We start from the raw sequence: 16,974 nt of genomic DNA on the forward strand, positions 1-16,974 counted from the left end.
TACCGTATGGCCCTATAAACTGTGTTGGGATGAAAGCTAGCCACTTTGAGCAATGTGGGAAGTGCTGGGGCAGTTTGGGACAACAGGGCCAAAATGTCACTTTCACAGTCCCAAAGTGCCATTTTCACAGTAAAAAGGCCTGGTTCACTTTTGCTTAGCTTAGTCTGTAACTTGAAAACTATGTACCGTATGGCCCTATAAACTGTGTTGGGATGAAAGCTAGCCACTTTGAGCAATGTGGGAAGTGCTGGGGCAGTTTGGGACAACAGGGCCAAAATGTCACTTTCACAGTCCCAAAGTGCCATTTTCACAGTAAAAAGGCCTGGTTCACTTTTGCTTAGCTTAGTCTGTAACTTGAAAACTATGTACCGTATGGCCCTATAAACTGTGTTGGGATGAAAGCTAGCCACTTTGAGCAGTGTGGGAAGTGCTGGGGCAGTTTGGGACAACAGGGCCAAAATGTCACTTTCACAGTCCCAAAGTGCCATTTTCACAGTAAAAAGGCCTGGTTCACTTTTGCTTAGCTTAGTCTGTAACTTGAAAACTATGTACCGTATGGCCCTATAAACTGTGTTGGGATGAAAGCTAGCCACTTTGAGCATTGTGGCAAGAGCTGGGGCAGTTTGGGACAACAGGGAACGAACAGGGCCAAAATGTCACTTTCACAGTCCCAAAGTGCCATTTTCACAGTAAAAAGGCCTGGTTCACTTTTGCTTAGCTTAGTCTGTAACTTGAAAACTATGTACCGTATGGCCCTATAAACTGTGTTGGGATGAAAGCTACACACAGAAAAACCACAGGTCAAAAACGACCCAACTTGTGTCATTTTTCAACCAATTTGTGGGTCAAAAAGGGACTAACTGGTACTTGGGTCATTTTGACCCACAAAGACGGGTTATTCAATTCGACCCAATATATTGGGTTATATTAATAACCCATTTTGAGGGTCAAATTAACCCAGATGCCAGTTGATTTGACCCATAATCTTGGGTTAACCCAAGTTATATAATTAACCCATTTTGAGGGTCAAATTAACCCAAATGCCAGTTGATTTGACCCATAATCTTGGGTTAACCAAAGTTATATAAATAACCCATAATTGAGGGTTAAAATAACCCAAATGCCAGTTGATTTGACCCATAATCTTGGGTTAACCAAAGTTATATAAATAACCCATAATTGAGGGTCAAAATAACCCAAATGCCAGTTGATTTGATCCATAATCTTGGGTTCACCCAAGTTTATATAATTTTTTGCATTAAGTGGTGAAATTGTCCTTTAATGCAATAAAAATGTATAATTAATGCATTTATATTGAACAGATATATAGAAAACATACAAAACATTGTTTTTCCTTTATGACAAATATTTATTAAAGAAAAAGATGCCAAACATCGGCCAAAAGTCACAAATATGAGACATGCAAGTACAATTAAGGAATTTGTAATTTACTTGAGTATGTATACAATACATCTCTCCAAATATTGCACTTTTACTAGACTTCCACCGCCACTGACTGTTTTAACAAAAAACTAAAATATGAATCACACTACTTAACCCATTTAGACCAGAGTCCAGAATCTACAAAATGTCTTCCAAATCCGGACAGTTCTCTAAAAAAAACCACATGTCAGTGGTTCACAAACTATTTCACTCAGATCTACATGGGTTAAGATGACAAATTGCAGATGTGTTTAATACTAGGAAAAACAAAAGCACACACACCATAGCACAGTATTAATATATCAAATAGATTCATCAATGAGATGAATGAGGTAGAGACCTGGTCAGATGCCAAACATTGGCTAAAACTCACGCAGACAGTAACTTTGCACAGTGCATGTGAACTGAGCTGTAACAAGTTTTACGTTCTTGTATACAAAGATATGTGCATTAACAGTGTTTTTCATTTAAGAAAAGTTAAAAGATACAGACCACGGATAAGAACCAGAAGCTAAACATTAAGTATGATATTTTTAAAGCAGTAATAATGTTAAAAGAATTAACCCGCCGATGTTGTGGACACGAAAACACTGTCCATTTTAAAGTCTGGTATTGACTATTGCTTTCCTCAAGAATGCAACTTGATTTGACTCTTTTCCCGGTAAGTTGTACACTACCCGCTGGAGAAACTGCCATGGATGGGTACACTGCTTGGGGTAGTCAAAGTCAAATACGTAAAATGCCTTGAAGCACACATCAACAGCCCCAAGCAGTGTGTTTTCAGAGAATGCCTGACCTGCCATAATCACAAAGGCCTGGGAGGCACATCGTTGCGGTTCCCCCAGCACAAGGACAGATGGGGGCCTTCCCTCAGTCTGCAGGAGGTACTCCACCATATTTGTCCCAACCTAGACAGGCACAAAGAAAGAAAAATAAAAGTGAATGTTTAGTTGAAAGCAAATCATAAGCAAGATATCAAAATACCAGTTTGGGTTATAATATTTATATCAACTACAAGGAAGTCAAATTAAATCTAGTTAAAACCATTCTGACCTGAGATCAGATTAAAAAAAAAGTCTTCTACATCCTGACAGTTTTCTGAAAAAGCTATGATTCTATGTCAGTGGTTCTTCGATTTTTCAAAAATAGCAGACCTACAAGCTCGTAGCGCGCCACTCGGTGGCACGCTATGAGCTTGTAGATCTGCTATTTTTCAATAGCTAAAGCATAACATAATGCTAACACCAAAAGGGGTTCCCACCCAGAATGGGTTCAAAACAAAAAAAAAAGTGCAGCAATGTTTCTTTATCTGAAATTGGGTCTGGACCTCTCCAAAGTAGCCTAGAGTTAGAGTCCCGCTCCTGACAGACTTTGCTGCATGCCTGCACTCACCAGCCCTCTTACCATTTGCTGTCAACCTATCCCAACAATAAATCATTAAAAAAAAAACAGAATCAATGCAATTGTACTTACTGGCTTGAGATCGATAAAGGCCAAGCGGGACTCTTCAGCGGAGTGCCGGACAGACTTTTTGTTGGATCTATAGACAGTCTGTGGTAACAACCGGGGCAGCAGCCTGAGGGCAAGTTCCCCTTTGGCATCTGTAGATAAACAAGTGTCAAATACAATTTTAATACATGGACATACTAGACTATTATCACAAATCAACTGAACTTGGCAAAAGCTATAACTGCAGATCCACAAGCTCAGTCTCACATGGCCAGACTGTTGCCTCTCACAATTTTCAAACGCTTCAGTCATACAGGAGTAAGCGATAAAGCGAGACTCTTCCCCACTTACATGTATTGTAAGTTTCGTCTTTACAGTCCCGTAAAAGTTTTCTTAAGAAATCACCTAAGCATATATAGCCTTCTGTTTAGTAGAAATGGAAATAAGAAATAAGCTCTAAAGCCATTTTAAAATATATATTTATAATATATATATAAATAACAGATTACTTGTATTTAAGGAGGTGTAGTTCCAGACTCAAGGCATTCAGAGATGGCTATGTGAGACTAACAAGCTCATAACACATTTGAGCACGGTTGGAGAAAATCTATTTTCCATGTTCTAAATCAAAAGTAAAGGAATCACAGGATCCTTGCTATGAAACGGAACAACATACCCAGTGACATCTCATCGACAGGAAATGAGGGGAGTTTTCCATCTCGTTTGGCCAGGTGCAGGACTTTCTCTGCATATTCGGTCACCCATGTCTCAAACAACTTTGGTGCAGCCTCGCCATAAAGCTCCAAGAAGTCCTGTGATATCTTAAAAATAAACAGGACAAATCTTTTAAAAAGATATTCAATGCAACAGCTGCCATTTCAATAACAGAGGTATGCAATTCAATGAGAATATGTAGTAGGCATGGTTTATCCATACCATGCCTGGATTGGTGAGACGAGGGTACTCTGCTAGGATCTCTTTGATATCCTTGGATGCATTCTCCCGTATCCATCTGGCTCTGCAGAGAACGGTGTCCTTCATATACTTCTGGACCTGGGCGAAGGGCTCCAAGTTGTGCTTAAGCCATTCTCTTTTCCCATTTGACGCTCCGTCTGGTGTGGTCGATTCTATAGAAAAGATACAAAACATTGTTCTTCCTTTATGACAAGTTTGCACAGTTTAATAATGAGCTTTTACTATTGTATTAACAGACAGTTGAATCTTGACCATTAGGTCAAAATTTGTGTCATATCCTGTCTCGGTGAGACATGACCTTTGACACAATCTAAATGTCTTAATAGAATAGCAGGAAGACAAATTTCAACCAACCCAATTGTATTACCTGGTATTTCTGCCCTGTGTCGCTCATTGGCTTCCGGCATTTGCTGACTGGACCCAGGACTTTGCCCACTGGACCCAGAACTGTGCTGACTGGACTGAGGCCGTTTCCTATTTCGAGAATTATGAACCCTTTCCTCAATGAATCCAGTAGCTGGAAAGTAGCACGTTTTACCATCTTTGGTTTGTCCCTTCCGGCTTTTGACCCACCATAATTCCTGGAAACGATAAGACAAGATAGAACTCTGTGTCAACCTTTGCAATGTTATGTTTCAACCCTTTACTTGTACAGTGTGTGATAAAGGCTTTAGGTAACATGGTCATCTACAGGGGGAAAACCTTTTGAGTGTAGTGGCTAAAGGTTTAGTAAAAATATGAAAACACACATGAAGACACATATAGAGGGAGAAGCTGTTAAATGATGAGTGCTTTTTTTCAGAGAGGCCAATTGAGTTGACATAATTATCACCAAATTAATCCAGCTAGATATATTCAACATGCATGACTACAATGATAGGTTACTGAGTTACCACTCAGGTAACACCAGGTGTTCTGCATGCTGACGTGTGAAGTATGACCACTTATTCAAAAGTATAAATATAAACAACAAGGCCAGGGGAAGAAAACTCACATAGCCAGTGGCTGATTCATCTTTCAGTACTGGGAAGGTCTGCACCAAGGATTGAGCCATGGCCTCTTTAATTTCCTTGGCCGGCCTGTAAAGATAGAATGAAGCAAAGTTCAGTAAATAAACAACCAGGTGAAAGAGTGCAATTCCTACAGTGCAATTCCTACATTTTACAATTTCAGACACACTCACTCACTCCATGAACACAAAACACGTTTGCTGAACGGGAACCACATAGTTAACGTTTGAAAATGTCTGGGAAGATTTAGATCTGAGATGAGCTATAAAACGGGCTACTCTCTCTGTGATTCCCTCTTGCTCTAGTTCATCCCAGTCGTCGTCGTCATTGTCATCATTTTCTGCTACTTGATCACCTTGCTGCACTAACTCTTCGGCATTGAAAATGTTAGCAGCCTGATTCGGTACATCAGCTGGCTGAGCCAGGCCCGGGTTCTCTGTGTGTACACTTCTTATGTGCCTTCTGTACGATCTAATGAAAGAAAATTGTCTGTTGCAGCCACTTTCACAACATTGGAAGTAAGTCGAAGAACTATTTATATTGTGAATAATGCGTAGATGTGAAAAGAGAGACCTGTCATCACCGGGAATTTTCCGTTTGCATTTAAAACATACAAATGCCATCTGATTAGATAATGTTGAGCCCCTTGGAGCTTCAGTGATAACTTACAAGTTCTCTATAAAGTTTAGAGAATTTTAGCCTGGGGCCAATTTTTGGGATCAAACTGCGAATGGTGTCCTCATCTAACAAATGGAATGCCTCTTCATCAATGTCTTGAGCTGGAAGACATAAAACACAGACAATAGACATCTTAGATTTTTTACAGAAATACAATTCCCAACACTTTCTATTCAGGGTGCTGATATTGTGCATGTGACACCACTATGCTAAACAAGTGGGTCTCATAGTGGGGTCCAAGGACCCTCATAGTTCCTTGAGGGGGTCCCTTAACCCATTTAGTACTGAGAACAGATTCTACAAAATGTCTTCTAAATCATGACAGTTTTCTAAAAGAAAAAAAAAAGTTTCTGTCAGTGGTTCTCAAACTATTTCATATCAAGGAGCCCCAGAATTATCATCATTTAAATATGTTGCAAGCTCGTAGCATGAAAGTGTAACAATGCTTGAATCAGCAAAAGAGGTTCCCATACTGAACGGGTTAAATCACTGATTCACAAACATGCATTTTCATGGGTCCCTTTGTTTTTTGTTTCTACATTTCTTCATGAATGAACAGAAATAATTAAGAAATTTCATATATTAGAACAAATGTTCAAGTAGTAGTAGTGAAAATAGCCAATTTACCAGCTCACAACATGGTGCAAAGCGATATGTTGTGAGCTTGTAGATCTATTTTTTTTGTTCACAGGATAAAAAGGTTGGGAACCACTGCCTTAAATGGCCCCTTACAGGTGTACACATGGGACCATTTGGTTCCATGTGTACACACTCAGAGTTATGGAGGTCATTGCAATTAAAAAGTTTGAGAACCACTGTACTACACCAAATGAAACAGAGCATTAATTGGCATCATTGATAAGTAAGAAGAGGCCCAATTTCTTTATGGATGCTGTGCATGGTTTAACTCTGACTGCAAATGATTCAAAGGTGATGTGTGGCATATCCTTTTTAAGAATGAGTCAATACAGATAAACGCTATACTAAACAAAATGCTTAAGCATGGACACGTTTTGGATGGCATGGTCAAAGTAGAAAAAGTGCTCACCATTAAAATTGTCAATAAGCTCTGGGAGTTGCCACTCGGTTAGTGTGTCTACCACAAAGATGTCCATTAAGAACGACCTGAAATAAAACAGAAAGCAATGTTTAAAACTAAGATTGCCATCAGCATGGCTTTTACATCACAGCTGGTGGAAAATATAAATAACATGGTTCATATTTTAAGCAAACTGCTGACCGTTTATTTACTAGCTTGGGACACAAATACCTAGTCACAACATCTAGTAGCCAGCAAACTACAGTCTACAGTACATATGTAACAGCAGTGACGGAGACAAACTGTTCTTTCACCGTGTTACTTAATACTGTATTAATACTTAATACACTATACGATAAAAATATCAATCAACCATATACTGAAACAAACTTAGCATTGAATAACAGTAGGCCTTGTAGCCAGCTAATTTGCTAGCTGTGTAGCTACAGTATATGGTCTGGTCGGCCATGCACTTTCTGTTGTTATTGTTCAGCTCCGCGGACTAAAACATGCATAACGTTATACAAACAAACGTTTACCTTGAATGGACGCTTGAAGCTCCTTTCTGCTGCAGGTAGAAAAATATTAAAACAAAACGTTGCTGTAACTGTTGCTGGTCAGTGGTCAGCCTGCGGGAGAATGGGGAGATGTGTTTTTTCTACTAGTTTAGTAGGTTTGTAACTGGCGCGGAGTCTGGCGCGCTTATACTCTAAGCTGGCGCGAGAAGGAGGGTGGGTGGAGCGTTTGCAGCTCATCCGGTCCGAGGGAAATACGAAAGTGTGTGTGTGTGTTGTGTGCGCGCGCCGCGCGGGTGCTGGGAAGTGACGTAGAAAGTACAAAACAGAGTTATATTGCCTCCTCAGACAACAGCTATATTGAAGAAAGGCTTTTAGATCTAATAAACAGAAAATCCCAATGCGCGAAAATGTCTCCCATCGTATCGTGTGTGTGTGTGTGTGTGTGTGTGTGTGTGTGTGTGTGTGTGTGTGTGTGTGTGTGTGTGTGTGCGTGCGTGCGTGCGTGTGTGTGTGTGCGTGCGTGTGTATAATATCATTCTTTCTTTTTTCTTTTTTTTTTCTGGTCTCGTTAGATAGTAACAGTGTCTAGTAGTACCAGTACATATCTCTAAGGTATTCTAGTGGTCTGTGTGCTTACCCCTGAATTTATTGCTGCATCTGGTAGCAGGTTCAAGTCTAGCTCAAGGCAAACACTTACTTGAACTTATAATGTTCTTTTGTATATTTTGTATGGAGCATGGACACAAGCTAAATTATTGTAAATCATTTGATAACACTTCTATCAAGAAAGACGTTGTGTATTGTATTTTTTAAACAGGCTATAAATGTGTTGGACTGCTCTCCTCTCCTTTTCTCTCCTCTCCTCTCCTCTCCAGGGGAGGACCTTTAAAACATGTTTTTTAATGTGATTCTTCGGACACTAGACGTATTTTTCATATTTAGAGCATGCCGAATCCAATGGCGTCGGTCTTGACTTTCCACGACGTTTGCAAAGGTCAAAGTTCAGCCAAAAGACTGCAAGGGTGACCTTTGGGGCCAAATTCCTTAGAAAATGGGGTGAAGAATATTAAAAAAAAAATGTAACAACCTCCAATATCCATATTCGGGACATGCCAAATTCAATGGCGGCGGTCTCGAATTTCCACAACGTTTGCAAAGATCAAAGGTCAGCCAAAAGACTGCCACGGTGACCTTTGGGCCAGATTTGAGGCAGATTTGAGGTCTGAGAGGCTAAATCTCATAAAATGGTGGTCTGTGGCTCAAATGCCAAAGATATAATGTACCATATGAAAAGGGTTATAAACCACTGAATCAAATAATCAATCAATCAAAGCCAAGTCTGTGACCCAATAATTGGTTACTCTCAGAAAAATAACCCAGAAATATTACCAAACTTTAAAAACCCATGAATTGGGTCAAAATAAAATCCCTATAACCCAGGAAATGGTTATGACTTTGAAAAATAACCCAGGAATGTGACCTAACACAATTAACACAAGAATTGGGTTACAATATTGACCCATGGCTTTTTTGTGTGTAGCCACTTTGAGCAATGTGGGAAGTGCTGGGGCAGTTTGGGACAACAGGGCCAAAATGTCACTTTCACAGTCCCAAAGTGCCATTTTCACAGTAAAAAGGCCTGGTTCACTTTTGCTTAGCTTAGTCTGTAACTTGAAAACTATGTACCGTATGGCCCTATAAACTGTGTTGGGATGAAAGCTAGCCACTTTGAGCAATGTGGGAAGTGCTGGGGCAGTTTGGGACAACAGGGCCAAAATGTCACTTTCACAGTCCCAAAGTGCCATTTTCACAGTAAAAAGGCCTGGTTCACTTTTGCTTAGCTTAGTCTGTAACTTGAAAACTATGTACCGTATGGCCCTATAAACTGTGTTGGGATGAAAGCTAGCCACTTTGAGCAATGTGGGAAGTGCTGGGGCAGTTTGGGACAACAGGGCCAAAATGTCACTTTCACAGTCCCAAAGTGCCATTTTCACAGTAAAAAGGCCTGGTTCACTTTTGCTTAGCTTAGTCTGTAACTTGAAAACTATGTACCGTATGGCCCTATAAACTGTGTTGGGATGAAAGCTAGCCACTTTGAGCAGTGTGGGAAGTGCTGGGGCAGTTTGGGACAACAGGGCCAAAATGTCACTTTCACAGTCCCAAAGTGCCATTTTCACAGTAAAAAGGCCTGGTTCACTTTTGCTTAGCTTAGTCTGTAACTTGAAAACTATGTACCGTATGGCCCTATAAACTGTGTTGGGATGAAAGCTAGCCACTTTGAGCATTGTGGCAAGAGCTGGGGCAGTTTGGGACAACAGGGAACGAACAGGGCCAAAATGTCACTTTCACAGTCCCAAAGTGCCATTTTCACAGTAAAAAGGCCTGGTTCACTTTTGCTTAGCTTAGTCTGTAACTTGAAAACTATGTACCGTATGGCCCTATAAACTGTGTTGGGATGAAAGCTAGCCACTTTGAGCAATGTGGGAAGTGCTGGGGCAGTTTGGGACAACAGGGCCAAAATGTCACTTTCACAGTCCCAAAGTGCCATTTTCACAGTAAAAAGGCCTGGTTCACTTTTGCTTAGCTTAGTCTGTAACTTGAAAACTATGTACCGTATGGCCCTATAAACTGTGTTGGGATGAAAGCTAGCCACTTTGAGCAATGTGGGAAGTGCTGGGGCAGTTTGGGACAACAGGGCCAAAATGTCACTTTCACAGTCCCAAAGTGCCGTTTTCACAGTAAAAAAAAAAAGATTCATTTTGCTTAGCTTAGTCTGTAACTTGAAAACTATGTACCGTATGGCCCTATAAACTGTGTTGGGATGAAAGCTAGCCACTTTGAGCAATGTGGGAAGTGCTGGGGCAGTTTGGGACAACAGGGCCAAAATGTCACTTTCACAGTCCCAAAGTGCCATTTTCACAGTAAAAAGGCCTGGTTCACTTTTGCTTAGCTTAGTCTGTAACTTGAAAACTATGTACCGTATGGCCCTATAAACTGTGTTGGGATGAAAGCTAGCCACTTTGAGCAATGTGGGAAGTGCTGGGGCAGTTTGGGACAACAGGGCCAAAATGTCACTTTCACAGTCCCAAAGTGCCATTTTCACAGTAAAAAGGCCTGGTTCACTTTTGCTTAGCTTAGTCTGTAACTTGAAAACTATGTACCGTATGGCCCTATAAACTGTGTTGGGATGAAAGCTAGCCACTTTGAGCAGTGTGGGAAGTGCTGGGGCAGTTTGGGACAACAGGGCCAAAATGTCACTTTCACAGTCCCAAAGTGCCATTTTCACAGTAAAAAGGCCTGGTTCACTTTTGCTTAGCTTAGTCTGTAACTTGAAAACTATGTACCGTATGGCCCTATAAACTGTGTTGGGATGAAAGCTAGCCACTTTGAGCATTGTGGCAAGAGCTGGGGCAGTTTGGGACAACAGGGAACGAACAGGGCCAAAATGTCACTTTCACAGTCCCAAAGTGCCATTTTCACAGTAAAAAGGCCTGGTTCACTTTTGCTTAGCTTAGTCTGTAACTTGAAAACTATGTACCGTATGGCCCTATAAACTGTGTTGGGATGAAAGCTAGCCACTTTGAGCAATGTGGGAAGTGCTGGGGCAGTTTGGGACAACAGGGCCAAAATGTCACTTTCACAGTCCCAAAGTGCCATTTTCACAGTAAAAAGGCCTGGTTCACTTTTGCTTAGCTTAGTCTGTAACTTGAAAACTATGTACCGTATGGCCCTATAAACTGTGTTGGGATGAAAGCTAGCCACTTTGAGCAATGTGGGAAGTGCTGGGGCAGTTTGGGACAACAGGGCCAAAATGTCACTTTCACAGTCCCAAAGTGCCATTTTCACAGTAAAAAGGCCTGGTTCACTTTTGCTTAGCTTAGTCTGTAACTTGAAAACTATGTACCGTATGGCCCTATAAACTGTGTTGGGATGAAAGCTAGCCACTTTGAGCAATGTGGGAAGTGCTGGGGCAGTTTGGGACAACAGGGCCAAAATGTCACTTTCACAGTCCCAAAGTGCCGTTTTCACAGTAAAAAAAAAAAGATTCATTTTGCTTAGCTTAGTCTGTAACTTGAAAACTATGTACCGTATGGCCCTATAAACTGTGTTGGGATGAAAGCTAGCCACTTTGAGCAATGTGGGAAGTGCTGGGGCAGTTTGGGACAACAGGGCCAAAATGTCACTTTCACAGTCCCAAAGTGCCATTTCACAGTAAAAAGGCCTGGTTCACTTTTGCTTAGCTTAGTCTGTAACTTGAAAACTATGTACCGTATGGCCCTATAAACTGTGTTGGGATGAAAGCTAGCCACTTTGAGCAATGTGGGAAGTGCTGGGGCAGTTTGGGACAACAGGGCCAAAATGTCACTTTCACAGTCCCAAAGTGCCATTTTCACAGTAAAAAGGCCTGGTTCACTTTTGCTTAGCTTAGTCTGTAACTTGAAAACTATGTACCGTATGGCCCTATAAACTGTGTTGGGATGAAAGCTAGCCACTTTGAGCAATGTGGGAAGTGCTGGGGCAGTTTGGGACAACAGGGCCAAAATGTCACTTTCACAGTCCCAAAGTGCCATTTTCACAGTAAAAAAAAACAGATTAATTTTGCTTAGCTTAGTCTGTAACTTGAAAACTATGTACCGTATGGCCCTATAAACTGTGTTGGGATGAAAGCTAGCCACTTTGAGCAATGTGGGAAGTGCTGGGGCAGTTTGGGACAACAGGGCCAAAATGTCACTTTCACAGTCCCAAAGTGCCGTTTTCACAGTAAAAAAAAAAAGATTCATTTTGCTTAGCTTTGTCTGTAACTTGAAAACTATGTACCGTATGGCCCTATAAACTGTGTTGGGATGAAAGCTAGCCACTTTGAGCAATGTGGGAAGTGCTGGGGCAGTTTGGGACAACAGGGCCAAAATGTCACTTTCACAGTCCCAAAGTGCCATTTTCACAGTAAAAAGGCCTGGTTCACTTTTGCTTAGCTTAGTCTGTAACTTGAAAACTATGTACCGTATGGCCCTATAAACTGTGTTGGGATGAAAGCTAGCCACTTTGAGCATTGTGGCAAGAGCTGGGGCAGTTTGGGACAACAGGGAACGAACAGGGCCAAAATGTCACTTTCACAGTCCCAAAGTGCCATTTTCACAGTAAAAAGGCCTGGTTCACTTTTGCTTAGCTTAGTCTGTAACTTGAAAACTATGTACCGTATGGCCCTATAAACTGTGTTGGGATGAAAGCTAGCCACTTTGAGCAATGTGGGAAGTGCTGGGGCAGTTTGGGACAACAGGGCCAAAATGTCACTTTCACAGTCCCAAAGTGCCATTTTCACAGTAAAAAGGCCTGGTTCACTTTTGCTTAGCTTAGTCTGTAACTTGAAAACTATGTACCGTATGGCCCTATAAACTGTGTTGGGATGAAAGCTAGCCACTTTGAGCAGTGTGGGAAGTGCTGGGGCAGTTTGGGACAACAGGGCCAAAATGTCACTTTCACAGTCCCAAAGTGCCATTTTCACAGTAAAAAGGCCTGGTTCACTTTTGCTTAGCTTAGTCTGTAACTTGAAAACTATGTACCGTATGGCCCTATAAACTGTGTTGGGATGAAAGCTAGCCACTTTGAGCATTGTGGCAAGAGCTGGGGCAGTTTGGGACAACAGGGAACGAACAGGGCCAAAATGTCACTTTCACAGTCCCAAAGTGCCATTTTCACAGTAAAAAGGCCTGGTTCACTTTTGCTTAGCTTAGTCTGTAACTTGAAAACTATGTACCGTATGGCCCTATAAACTGTGTTGGGATGAAAGCTAGCCACTTTGAGCAATGTGGGAAGTGCTGGGGCAGTTTGGGACAACAGGGCCAAAATGTCACTTTCACAGTCCCAAAGTGCCATTTTCACAGTAAAAAGGCCTGGTTCACTTTTGCTTAGCTTAGTCTGTAACTTGAAAACTATGTACCGTATGGCCCTATAAACTGTGTTGGGATGAAAGCTAGCCACTTTGAGCAATGTGGGAAGTGCTGGGGCAGTTTGGGACAACAGGGCCAAAATGTCACTTTCACAGTCCCAAAGTGCCATTTTCACAGTAAAAAGGCCTGGTTCACTTTTGCTTAGCTTAGTCTGTAACTTGAAAACTATGTACCGTATGGCCCTATAAACTGTGTTGGGATGAAAGCTAGCCACTTTGAGCAATGTGGGAAGTGCTGGGGCAGTTTGGGACAACAGGGCCAAAATGTCACTTTCACAGTCCCAAAGTGCCATTTTCACAGTAAAAAGGCCTGGTTCACTTTTGCTTAGCTTAGTCTGTAACTTGAAAACTATGTACCGTATGGCCCTATAAACTGTGTTGGGATGAAAGCTAGCCACTTTGAGCATTGTGGCAAGAGCTGGGGCAGTTTGGGACAACAGGGAACGAACAGGGCCAAAATGTCACTTTCACAGTCCCAAAGTGCCATTTTCACAGTAAAAAGGCCTGGTTCACTTTTGCTTAGCTTAGTCTGTAACTTGAAAACTATGTACCGTATGGCCCTATAAACTGTGTTGGGATGAAAGCTAGCCACTTTGAGCAATGTGGGAAGTGCTGGGGCAGTTTGGGACAACAGGGCCAAAATGTCACTTTCACAGTCCCAAAGTGCCATTTTCACAGTAAAAAGGCCTGGTTCACTTTTGCTTAGCTTAGTCTGTAACTTGAAAACTATGTACCGTATGGCCCTATAAACTGTGTTGGGATGAAAGCTAGCCACTTTGAGCAGTGTGGGAAGTGCTGGGGCAGTTTGGGACAACAGGGCCAAAATGTCACTTTCACAGTCCCAAAGTGCCATTTTCACAGTAAAAAGGCCTGGTTCACTTTTGCTTAGCTTAGTCTGTAACTTGAAAACTATGTACCGTATGGCCCTATAAACTGTGTTGGGATGAAAGCTAGCCACTTTGAGCATTGTGGCAAGAGCTGGGGCAGTTTGGGACAACAGGGAACGAACAGGGCCAAAATGTCACTTTCACAGTCCCAAAGTGCCATTTTCACAGTAAAAAGGCCTGGTTCACTTTTGCTTAGCTTAGTCTGTAACTTGAAAACTATGTACCGTATGGCCCTATAAACTGTGTTGGGATGAAAGCTAGCCACTTTGAGCAATGTGGGAAGTGCTGGGGCAGTTTGGGACAACAGGGCCAAAATGTCACTTTCACAGTCCCAAAGTGCCATTTTCACAGTAAAAAGGCCTGGTTCACTTTTGCTTAGCTTAGTCTGTAACTTGAAAACTATGTACCGTATGGCCCTATAAACTGTGTTGGGATGAAAGCTAGCCACTTTGAGCAATGTGGGAAGTGCTGGGGCAGTTTGGGACAACAGGGCCAAAATGTCACTTTCACAGTCCCAAAGTGCCATTTTCACAGTAAAAAGGCCTGGTTCACTTTTGCTTAGCTTAGTCTGTAACTTGAAAACTATGTACCGTATGGCCCTATAAACTGTGTTGGGATGAAAGCTAGCCACTTTGAGCAATGTGGGAAGTGCTGGGGCAGTTTGGGACAACAGGGCCAAAATGTCACTTTCACAGTCCCAAAGTGCCGTTTTCACAGTAAAAAAAAAAAGATTCATTTTGCTTAGCTTAGTCTGTAACTTGAAAACTATGTACCGTATGGCCCTATAAACTGTGTTGGGATGAAAGCTAGCCACTTTGAGCAATGTGGGAAGTGCTGGGGCAGTTTGGGACAACAGGGCCAAAATGTCACTTTCACAGTCCCAAAGTGCCATTTTCACAGTAAAAAGGCCTGGTTCACTTTTGCTTAGCTTAGTCTGTAACTTGAAAACTATGTACCGTATGGCCCTATAAACTGTGTTGGGATGAAAGCTAGCCACTTTGAGCATTGTGGGAAGTGCTGGGGCAGTTTGGGACAACAGGGCCAAAATGTCACTTTCACAGTCCCAAAGTGCCATTTTCACAGTAAAAAGGCCTGGTTCACTTTTGCTTAGCTTAGTCTGTAACTTGAAAACTATGTACCGTATGGCCCTATAAACTGTGTTGGGATGAAAGCTAGCCACTTTGAGCAGTGTGGGAAGTGCTGGGGCAGTTTGGGACAACAGGGCCAAAATGTCACTTTCACAGTCCCAAAGTGCCATTTTCACAGTAAAAAGGCCTGGTTCACTTTTGCTTAGCTTAGTCTGTAACTTGAAAACTATGTACCGTATGGCCCTATAAACTGTGTTGGGATGAAAGCTAGCCACTTTGAGCATTGTGGCAAGAGCTGGGGCAGTTTGGGACAACAGGGAACGAACAGGGCCAAAATGTCACTTTCACAGTCCCAAAGTGCCATTTTCACAGTAAAAAGGCCTGGTTCACTTTTGCTTAGCTTAGTCTGTAACTTGAAAACTATGTACCGTATGGCCCTATAAACTGTGTTGGGATGAAAGCTAGCCACTTTGAGCAATGTGGGAAGTGCTGGGGCAGTTTGGGACAACAGGGCCAAAATGTCACTTTCACAGTCCCAAAGTGCCATTTTCACAGTAAAAAGGCTGGTTCACTTTTGCTTAGCTTAGTCTGTAACTTGAAAACTATGTACCGTATGGCCCTATAAACTGTGTTGGGATGAAAGCTAGCCACTTTGAGCAATGTGGGAAGTGCTGGGGCAGTTTGGGACAACAGGGCCAAAATGTCACTTTCACAGTCCCAAAGTGCCATTTTCACAGTAAAAAGGCCTGGTTCACTTTTGCTTAGCTTAGTCTGTAACTTGAAAACTATGTACCGTATGGCCCTATAAACTGTGTTGGGATGAAAGCTAGCCACTTTGAGCAATGTGGGAAGTGCTGGGGCAGTTTGGGACAACAGGGCCAAAATGTCACTTTCACAGTCCCAAAGTGCCGTTTTCACAGTAAAAAAAAAAAGATTCATTTTGCTTAGCTTAGTCTGTAACTTGAAAACTATGTACCGTATGGCCCTATAAACTGTGTTGGGATGAAAGCTAGCCACTTTGAGCAATGTGGGAAGTGCTGGGGCAGTTTGGGACAACAGGGCCAAAATGTCACTTTCACAGTCCCAAAGTGCCATTTTCACAGTAAAAAGGCCTGGTTCACTTTTGCTTAGCTTAGTCTGTAACTTGAAAACTATGTACCGTATGGCCCTATAAACTGTGTTGGGATGAAAGCTAGCCACTTTGAGCAATGTGGGAAGTGCTGGGGCAGTTTGGGACAACAGGGCCAAAATGTCACTTTCACAGTCCCAAAGTGCCATTTTCACAGTAAAAAGGCCTGGTTCACTTTTGCTTAGCTTAGTCTGTAACTTGAAAACTATGTACCGTATGGCCCTATAAACTGTGTTGGGATGAAAGCTAGCCACTTTGAGCAATGTGGGAAGTGCTGGGGCAGTTTGGGACAACAGGGCCAAAATGTCACTTTCACAGTCCCAAAGTGCCATTTTCACAGTAAAAAAAAAACAGATTCATTTTGCTTAGCTTAGTCTGTAACTTGAAAACTATGTACCGTATGGCCCTATAAACTGTGTTGGGATGAAAGCTAGCCACTTTGAGCAATGTGGGAAGTGCTGGGGCAGTTTGGGACAACAGGGCCAAAATGTCACTTTCACAGTCCCAAAGTGCCATTTTCACAGTAAAAAGGCCTGGTTCACTTTTGCTTAGCTTAGTCTGTAACTTGAAAACTATGTACCGTATGGCCCTATAAACTGTGTTGGATGAAAGCTAGCCACTTTGAGCAATGTGGGAAGTGCTGGGGCAGTTTGGGACAACAGGGCCAAAATGTCACTTTCACAGTCCCAAAGTGCCATTTTCACAGTAAAAAAAAACAGATTCATTTTGCTTAGCTTAGTCTGTAACTTGAAAACTATGTACCGTATGGCCCTATAAACTGTGTTGGGATGAAAGCTAGCCACTTTGAGCA

The 16,974-nt window shown here is 42.0% G+C and overlaps 1 protein-coding gene across 1 annotated transcript; it reads right to left on the reverse strand.

The window, feature by feature from the left end:
* Window positions 1-1,946: 1,946 nt before the first annotated feature.
* Window positions 1,947-4,442, reverse strand: LOC308312224 (uncharacterized protein). Its single transcript, XM_080794607.1, has 5 exons — window positions 4,235-4,442; window positions 3,829-4,019; window positions 3,569-3,713; window positions 2,917-3,044; window positions 1,947-2,351 (listed from the first exon to the last, which is right to left on the reverse strand). Exons 1-5 carry the CDS (start codon window positions 4,272-4,274, stop codon window positions 2,043-2,045), a joined length of 813 nt encoding a protein of 270 aa, XP_080650733.1. The 5' UTR covers window positions 4,275-4,442; the 3' UTR covers window positions 1,947-2,042.
* Between the last annotated feature and the right edge of the window lie 12,532 nt (window positions 4,443-16,974).

Source organism: Protomyctophum bolini (assembly GCF_963924005.1).
Source record: "Protomyctophum bolini genome assembly, contig: SCAFFOLD_494, whole genome shotgun sequence".
Classification (NCBI taxonomy): domain Eukaryota; kingdom Metazoa; phylum Chordata; class Actinopteri; order Myctophiformes; family Myctophidae; genus Protomyctophum; species Protomyctophum bolini.